At 41.3% G+C, this 9,553-nt stretch overlaps 1 protein-coding gene across 1 annotated transcript; it reads right to left on the reverse strand.

Annotated features, from left to right (window-relative positions):
- Nucleotides 1–1,282: 1,282 nt before the first annotated feature.
- LOC117524686 (trace amine-associated receptor 4-like) lies at nucleotides 1,283–2,371 on the reverse strand. Its single transcript, XM_034186504.1, has 2 exons — nucleotides 2,202–2,371; nucleotides 1,283–2,058 (listed from the first exon to the last, which is right to left on the reverse strand). The coding sequence occupies exons 1-2, from the start codon at nucleotides 2,369–2,371 to the stop codon at nucleotides 1,359–1,361; spliced, it is 870 nt and encodes a 289-aa protein (XP_034042395.1). The 3' UTR covers nucleotides 1,283–1,358.
- Nucleotides 2,372–9,553: the final 7,182 nt, after the last annotated feature.

Below are 9,553 nucleotides of genomic sequence, written 5' to 3' on the forward strand. Positions count from 1 at the left end.
ATTTTTTTTTAAAAGATAATGTTGACTGGAGTGAGCTATGCCCTTTAAACCCCCCACTCTGGGGGACGGACATCAGGCACACGCACACGCAGACATACACATACACACGATCAACATCAGCAAATCAACAGATGGTGGAAAAAAGGTGAGCAAGCATTGCCAGAGTCCATTTTTGGCTACAGCATTATAGAAGATGTATTTTTATAGATGTATGTACATTTTCTTCTTACATACATATGATTAATATTAAATGTAGAACAAAAAAATTTACAATTGTATGATTGAAAATACTTAATAATTAGTAAAAAAAAAAGGGGGGGGGGGATGAACGTGTAAGTTAAAATATGTGAGAGTGAAAATATATATGCGAAAGATGAATGTAGCTACAGTTGTGGTTGTAGGTTGACATACACTCATCACGGGCATGAATGTCAAAGTTTCAAAATTTCTCCAAGTGACCTGAGCAACTTATGCAAATCTACAATCTTCCTTCTTAGCTCTTCACTGAGTTCCTTGGACTTTCCCATTGTTCTGAGTAGTGGTCAGTCCAATGAGTGCTGTCAAACTCATCGTATTTTTCTGCTGCCAAAGAGAAAGTACCTCATAGTAATGCTGTAGTTTGTTCTTAAGATCTTTCAAATAAAGGTGTAAGTCGACACTGCAACTAAATCTTGATTTCTTTAAACTCCATTGTGGTGTACAAAGGTAAACACACACACACACACACACACACACACACACACACACACACACACACACACACACACACACACACACACACACACACACACACACACACACACACACACACACACACACACACAGCATTCTCTGGTAGAACAGAAACTCTCATTGATGTCTTTAAAGGGAAATAAAAAAGGCTCTTTTTATTTTTGCCTTCATAGATTAGCATTCACTTACACAATGAGAAGCTAACGTGCTTCAAATAATGTCAAATAATGAAGTCCAGCATTATAGTAAATAACCGCATTTTATCGCAATGCGTTAAAACGTTATGACAAGAAAAGTGCCCAATGTTGTCAGGAGGAGTGTAACACTTGCTAGGCTGAGGGTGTTACACTCCTGACATATTTAAAATATCACATCAGAATATCTGCACATGAATGTAATTACTTTTTTTTGATTCTCTGTTATTTACCATAATGCTCGACCTCGTTATTGAACATAATTTGAAACAACTCATTATGTAAGTGAATGTTAACATATGAAAGGAAAAATCAAATGATCCTATTTTCCTATGTTGGTCTCACGGGAGTCCGGCTGCAGAATCTGAAACGTAATAATGAGTTTAATGGCTTTTCTAAACCATGAATAGAATAACGCATAGATCACAGGGTTTAGATAGGAGTTACACAAAAGACCAAAAACACTGCAGACTGAGCGTTTGGGTTTTCTATTACAAGAGTGACGCAGTAATATGGAAAGAAAGTGATGATGAAAACAAATACTATCACACCAAGAGTCCTGGCTGCTTTCATCTCAGATTTCTTCACACGTATGTGCACTGATTGTTGGTGTGTAACAGCTGTAACATGAGAGCGCATGGCCCGAGCCTGAGACACAGCCACCACAAACACCCTCATATACAGAACTACGATGACGGTAACTGGGATAATGAAAGTCAAAATAAGGTCAACAGTTCCTTGAATGTAGTTAATGACAATCACACACTCGCCATAACAGGAGCTGTAGGCACCTGGTTCACTCAGATCTTCCATTACAATGAGGCCACCGTATAAAACAGAACAGGACCAACACACACAAATACACAGTGAGACTCTCCTCACAGTGACTCTGGTTTGATAATGCAGAGGGTGACAGACAGCAACGTAACGGTCGATGGAGATGAGCACCATGTTTCCTACTGAGGCAGAGGTGACAACAAACGAAATACAGTTGTATAACGAGCATGTGAGGTCACCAAGAAACCAGCAGGTTGTTTCTTTTAAGCTTTCAATTGGCATCAGCACAAAACCCACAAGGAAGTCTGAGACAGCCAGAGAGAGGAGGAGGAGGTTAGAGGGGACGTGAAGCTGCCTGGAGACAGACAGAAGAGGAAACATAACAAATAATCTCATGCAGCTGATGACAATGAGTTATAAATTTTCGATACATCTTAACATCACACAGGTCTGACTGCTCATATCTGTAAAACTGAAACACTGAAAGTGAATTTGTGCCTGAAATGTGAGACTGAGATGATGACCAGCAGGTTGAGGACCATAATGAGCACAGAGATGGAGAGCAGTAGAGTCTGCAGTGCGATTTCACCCCGAGAAGGTGTGGGCTTCCTGCAGGAGGTGTTTAGGAGTTTTGGAAAGCAGAGCGCTGCTCCATTTTGGATCTCCATCATCAGAGAGGAGGAGGAGATGATGCTGAGATAAACTCTGTTGTACAGCTCATTTATCTCTTTGTCTCTCCTCCTCTCTGTCTCTGTTGGACATTGACGTCCCTCCTCCCTCACTCTGATTCATCACGTTCCTCCTCTGGCCTTTGTGGCGTCTTTTATTCTGTATGAACATTGATTGTGATTGTTAAACATGGTATTTCTTCAGCTATTGGTTTCTGATGGCCTGATTTTGGTTACTATGGTTACTATCGTGTTGTAGCTGGACAGTAGGGTTTGGAATCAGTCGTGTACAAAATAACTCAGAAGTGGGAGAGCAGCCTTTCACCAAACTTATAAAGAATGTTCCTTTGGTGAAACCAGGTCCAGGTCTTTACGGTCTTGCTGCTTCCTCTCATGGTTGTAAAGTCTGATCTATGCAAGTCAGTTACCTAAGGTGACGACTGGATGTCTTTGGTACTAGGTGTCTTCCGAGGGTGCTTGGGTATCGGGGAAATGAGTTTTTGTTAGATGAATGATTACATAGTGGAGAATCAAATGAGGAGTGTCACTTGCATTGTTGGGGTACATGAGCTGTACATCAGATGTAGGTTTCTCTGGGTATGATCCACTGTGCTGCTCATCAGTGTTGAGGACTCCAGCAATTGGAAAAGACCGAGGGGATACAAACATTTCACATACCTGTAACAGATCGACTGCTAACTTCTAGAATTAGGCATGGACCAGCTGTATGAATGGGTGGTTGCCCTTCAGGTCCGAAGGTGGTTCCTTAGTGAGGTGAATGGGGCAACACATGGCACCTGCCCGTGCTCCCAGACATGACCGGATGATTAATATTTAGGGCAATTTGTCAAAGGTCTTGGTCTTTAAAAACATAGTCTGGACAACATTTTCCAGGATATCGCTGAAACCAGAAGGACTAGAAAAAGGAGGCAAAGCTCGTATAAGTCATGGGCAGCACACGCAGACTTAGTGGTTAGCACTGTTGCCTCACAGCAAGAAGGCTATGGGATAGATTCCCCCCTATGGCCTTTCTGTGCAGAGTTTGCATGTTCTCTCCGTGTTTGTGTGGGTTTCCTCCAGTGCGCCGGCTTCCTCCCACATCCAAAGACATGCAGGTTAGGTGGATTGGAAACTTTAAATTGTCTGTAGGTGTGTGTGTGGACCGTGTGAATGTGTTTGTTTGTCTATATGTGTAGCTGCGACAGAAGGACATCCTGTCCGGGGTGTACCCTGCCTCACACCCTATGATTGCTGGGATAGACTCCAGCCCTCTAATGACCTCTAACTGGAGTAAGTGGTTGAAGATGAGTGAGTGAGTGAGTGAGTGAGTGCATCAGTCATTAAATGTGCGATGCTGTGATAATCTCATAAGAAACCGGCAGTGATTCTTATGTTTACTTTGACCTGTTTCACAGCATGAACTGAACCAAAGAACTGAATCGTATGAACTGTTTTTTGTAGTCAGCTTTATTTCATTTGTTGAACTACATCGATTTCTGCATTTAAGGCCTGCAACACATTACATAAAAATAAATAAAGAAAGAAAGAAAGAAAGTTGGCACGGCTAATTTCGAGGTGGTAATAAGGTAAAAATTAATAAATCAATAAATAATGAGGTTATTTCAAGCAGATGACATCAACAGGTGATTGTAATCATAAGCAGCGTGTTGCCCGTGGGGATCCATGGGCTCTGGATTGGGCACTATTTATAAAATAGGTAGCTGACATTTTTCAAGGGTGGTAATAAATTATGCAAAGTTTCTATGTATAATGAGTTAGAATGGCGTGTGAGTCCAGAATGTAATTATCAATGTCCATTGTTCACTGTTGTTAGCTTATATCCATAGTTTCTCCAAAAATATTAGTCCTAGCAACGCTCCATTTTTGGCAGAATTCATCCTTGACCCAGTTCTTGACTTTACCAAAAATAGAGCAACTTTAACTTTTGACCCCTGTACAAAATGACACTGAGCTTTGTCACCATTCTTCTTCTTTTATTTATATAGCGCCAAATCACAACAAACAGTTGCCCCAAGGCGCTTTATATTGTAAGGCAAGGCTATACAATAATTACGTAAAAACCCCAACGGTCAAAACGACCCCCTATGAGCAAGCACTTGGCGACAGTGGGAAGGAAAAACTCCCTTTTAACAGGAAGAAACCTCCAGCAGAACCAGGCTCAGGGAGGGGCAGTCTTCTGCTGGGACTGGTTGGGGCTGAGGGAGAGAACCAGGAAAAAGACATGCTGTGGAGGGGAGCAGAGATCGATCACTAATGATTAAATGCAGAGTGGTGCATACAGAGCAAAAAGAGAAAGAAACACTCAGTGCATCATGGGAACCCCCCAGCAGTCTAAGTCTATAGCAGCATAAGTAAGGGATGGTTCAGGGTCACCTGATCCAGCCCTAACTATAAGTTTTAGCAAAAAGGAAGGTTTTAAGCCTAATCTTAAAAGTAGAGAGGGTGTCTGTCTCCCTGATCCAGATTGGGAGCTGGTTCCACAGGAGAGGAGCCTGAAAGCTGAAGGCTCTGCCTCCCATTCTACTCTTACAAACCCTAGGAACTACAAGTAAGCCTGCAGTCTGAGAGCGAAGCGCTCTATTGGGGTGATATGGTACTATGAGGTCCCTAAGATAAGATGGGACCTGATTATTCAAAACCTTATAAGTAAGAAGAAGAATTTTAAATTCTATTCTAGAATTAACAGGAAGCCAATGAAGAGAGGCCAATATGGGTGAGATATGCTCTCTCCTTCTAGTCCCCGTTAGTACTCTAGCTGCAGCATTTTGAATTAACTGAAGGCTTTTCAGGGAACCTTTAGGACAACCTGATAATAATGAATTACAGTAGTCCAGCCTAGAGGAAATAAATGCATGAATTAGTTTTTCAGCATCACTCTGAGACAAGACCTTTCTAATTTTAGAGATATTGCGTAAATGCAAAAAAGCAGTCCTACATATTGTTTAATATGCGCTTTGAATGACATATCCTGATCAAAATGACTCCAAGATTTCTCACAGTATTACTAGAGGTCAGGGTAATGCCATCCAGAGTAAGGATCTGGTTAGACACCATGTTTCTAAGATTTGTGGGGCCAAGTACAATAACTTCAGTTTTATCTGAGTTTAAAAGCAGGAAATTAGAGGTCATCCATGTCTTTATGTCTGTAAGACAATCCTGCAGTTTAGCTAATTGGTGTGTGTCCTCTGGCTTCATGGATAGATAAAGCTGGGTATCATCTGCGTAACAATGAAAATTTAAGCAATGCTGTCTAATAATACTGCCTAAGGGAAGCATATATAAAGTGAATAAAATTGGTCCTAGCACAGAACCTTGTGGAACTCCATAATTAACCTTAGTCTGTGAAGAAGATTCCCATTTACATGAACAAATTGTAATCTATTAGATAAATATGATTCAAACCACCGCAGCGCAGTGCCTTTAATACCTATGGCATGCTCTAATCTCTGTAATAAATTTTATGGTCAACAGTATCAAAAGCAGCACTGAGGTCTAACAGAACAAGCACAGAGATGAGTCCACTGTCTGAGGCCATAAGAAGATCATTTGTAACCTTCACTAATGCTGTTTCTGTACTATGATGAATTCTAAAACTGAATGAAACTCTTCAAATAGAGCATTCCTCTGCAGATGATCAGTTAGCTGTTTTACAACTACCCTTTCAAGAATTTTTGAGAGAAAAGGAAGGTTGGAGATTGGCCTATAATTAGCTAAGATAGCTGGGTCAAGTGATGGCTTTTTAAGTATGGTTTAATTACTGCCACCTTAAAAGCCTGTGGTACATAGCCAACTAATAAAGATAGATTGATCATATTTAAGATCGAAGTATTAAATAATGGTAGGGCTTCCTTGAGCAGCCTGGTAGGAATGGGGTCTAATAGACATGTTGATGGTTTGGATGAAGTAACCAATGAAAATAACTCAGACAGAACAATCTGAGAGAAAGAGTCTAACCAAATACCGGCATCACTGAAAGCAGCCAAAGATAACGATACGTCTTTGGGATGGTTATGAGTAATTTTTTCTCTAATAGTTAAAATTTTATTAGCAAAGAAAGTCATGAAGTCATTAGTAGTTAAAGTTAAAGGAATACTCGGCTCAATAGAGCTCTGACTCTTTGTCAGCCTGGCTACAGTGCTGAAAAGAAACCTGGGGTTGTTCTTATTTTCTTCAATTAGTGATGAGTAGTAAGATGTCCTAGCTTTACGGAGGGCTTTTTTTATAGAGCAACAGACTCTTTTTCCAGGCTAAGTGAAGGTCTTCTAAATTAGTGAGACGCCATTTCCTCTCCAACTTATGGGTTATGTGCTTTAAGCTGCGAGTTTGTGAGTTATACCACGGAGTCAGGCACTTCTGATTTAAAGCTCTCTTTTTCAGAAGAGCTACAGCATCCAAAGTTGTCTTCAGTGAGGATATAAAACTATTGACGAGATAATCTATCTCACTTACAGAGTTTAGGTAGCTTCTCTGCACTGTGTTGGTATATGGCATTAGAGAACATAAAGAAGGAATCATATCCTTAAACCTAGTTACAGCACTTTCTGAAAAACTTCTAGTGTAATGAAACTTATTCCCCACTGCTGGGTAGTCCATCACAGTAAATGTAAATGTTATTAAGAAATGATCAGACAGAAGGGAGTTTTCAGGGAATACTGTTAAGTCTTCAATTTCCATACCATAAGTCAGAACAAGATCTAAGATATGATTAAAGTGGTGGGTGGACTCATTTACATTTTGAGCAAAGCCAATTGAGTCTAATAATAGATTAAATGCAGTGTTGAGGCTGTCATTCTCAGCATCTGTGTGGATGTTAAAATCGCCCACTATAATTATCTTATCTGAGCTAAGCACTAAGTCAGACAAAAGGTCTGAAAATTCACAGAGAAACTCACAGTAACGACCAGGAGGACGATAGATAATAACAAATAAAACTGGTTTTTGGAACTTCCAATTTGGATGGACAAGACTAAGAGTCAAGCTTTCAAATGAATTAAAGCTCTGTCTGGGTTTTTGATTAATTAATAAGCTGGAATGGAAGATTGCTGCTAATCCTCCGCCTCTGCCCGTGCTACGAGCATTATGACAGTTAGTGTGACTCGGGGGTGTTGACTCATTTAAACTAACATATTCATCCTGCTGTAACCAGGTTTCTGTAAGGCAGAATAAATCAATATGTTGATCAATTATTATATAATTTACTAACAGGGACTTAGAAGAGAGAGACCTAATGTTTAATAGACCACATTTAACTGTTTTAGTCTGTGGTGCAGTTGAAGGTGCTATATTATTTTTTCTTTTTGAATTTTTATGCTTAAATAGATTTTTGCTGGTTATTGGTGGTCTGGGAGCAGGCACCGTCTCTACGGGGATGGGGTAATGAGGGGATGGCAGGGGGAGAGAAGCTACAGAGGGAGAGAAGCTGCAGAGAGGTGTGTAAGACTACAACTCTGCTTCCTGGTCCCAACCCTGGATAGTCACAGTTTGGAGGATTTAAGAAAATTGGCCAGATTTCTAGAAATGAGAGCTGCTCCATCCAAAGTGGGATGGATGCCGTCTCTCCTAACAAGACCAGGTTTTCCCCAGAAGCTTTGCCAATTATCTATGAAGCCCACCTCATTTTTGGACACCACTCAGACAGCCAGCAATTCAAGGAGAACATGCGGCTAAACATGTCACTCCCGGTCCGATTGGGGAGGGGCCCAGAGAAACTACAGAGTCCGACATTGTTTTTGCAAAGTTACACACCGATTCAATGTTATTTTAGTGACCTCCGATTGGCGTAACCGGGTGTCATTACTGCCGACGTGAATTACAATCTTACCAAATTTACGCTTAGCCTTAGCCAGCAGTTTCAATTTCCTTCAATGTCGCCTGCTCTGGCCCCCCGGAAGACAATTGACTATGGTTGCTGGTGTCGCCAACTTCACATTTCTCAAAACAGAGTCGCCAATAACAGAGTTTGATCCTCGGCGGGTGGTGTCGTCGAGTGGGGAAAAACGTTAGAAATGTGAACGGGTTGCGGTGTACACGGGGCTTCTGTTTAGGACTACGCTTCCTCCTCACAGTCACCCAGTCGGCCTGCTTTCCCGGCTGCTCGGGATCTGCCAGAGGGAAACTAACGGCGGCTAAGCTACCTTGGTCCGCACCGACTACAGGGGCCTGGCTAGCTGTAGAATTTTCCACGGTGCGGAGCCGAGTCTCCAATTCGCCCAGCCTGGCCTCCAAAGCTACGAATAAGCTACACTTATTACAAGTACCATTACTGCTAAAGGAGGCCGAGGAATAACTAAACATTTCACACCCAGAGCGGAAAAGTGCAGCAGAGACAGGAGAAGCCGCCATGCTAAACCGGCTAAGAGCTAGTAGCTGCGCTAAGCTAGCAGATTCCTAAAAACACACAAAGTGAATAATGATAATGATAATATCATGATGATAATTTAGAGGTGATTCAGCAGAGGGAGTGCTTTAGTTAAGGCACGTGAAGATTACACTGTGAAACAAATCGTTATCTAGGTATCTAGATCAATCTAACTGCGCAGATTAAACAGCTAACAGATACAGCAAAACACCACTGTGCTCCGGAACAGGAAGTGATACAATACCGCGGTGAGAGCCAACCACCAGTAGAGGCAAGCAAGAGCTGTCAAAAAATTCTTGCTGTTTTTATCCCGTAACTCCATAGAATTCAGTCACAGATAGTCCAAACTATACCTTTTTGGAATCTTTATGATCAGGCAAATAATGTGGAATATTTTTCAATATGATTGGAGCATCTTTTAATTTTGACCTCTGTGTAATTCTTCAATCTACCCCTACCCTACCTAAAAGTATGGCACTCTCTGGTAAATCTGCATGGAGTAGACAGTTCTCAAAAAGTGAGTGACTGTGCAAGAAGGAGAAGAGTGAGGAAAGCCACCAAGACACCCAGACAACCCAGAAGAAGTTACAGGCTTCTGTGGCTGTGATTGGAGAAACATGCACAGTGCATGTTTTGGATTTTATATCTCCACTTATACAGCTTCATGATGAAGTCGTATAGAGGAGGGTTTTCTTTCACCAATACATTAAATCTAGGCTTGCATCTCAGATGTAGCTTCTGGCAAATTGTAGCTGAACTTTCAGGTCTTCTTTTTAGTAAAACCATCCTCTGTACCACTTCAT

Source organism: Thalassophryne amazonica, chromosome 14 (assembly GCF_902500255.1).
Source record: "Thalassophryne amazonica chromosome 14, fThaAma1.1, whole genome shotgun sequence".
Taxonomy (NCBI): Eukaryota; Metazoa; Chordata; class Actinopteri; order Batrachoidiformes; family Batrachoididae; genus Thalassophryne; species Thalassophryne amazonica.

Excerpts from the sequence above, each read along its gene's own strand:
- LOC117524686 (XM_034186504.1), bottom strand. The coding sequence starts at position 2,371 with ATGGAGATCCAAAATGGAGCAGCGCTCTGCTTTCCAAAACTCCTAAAC. Across the intron at positions 2,059-2,201 it reads ATCTCAGTCTCACATTTCAG|GCAGCTTCACGTCCCCTCTA; the intron begins GCACAAATTCAC and ends GTCTGTCTCCAG.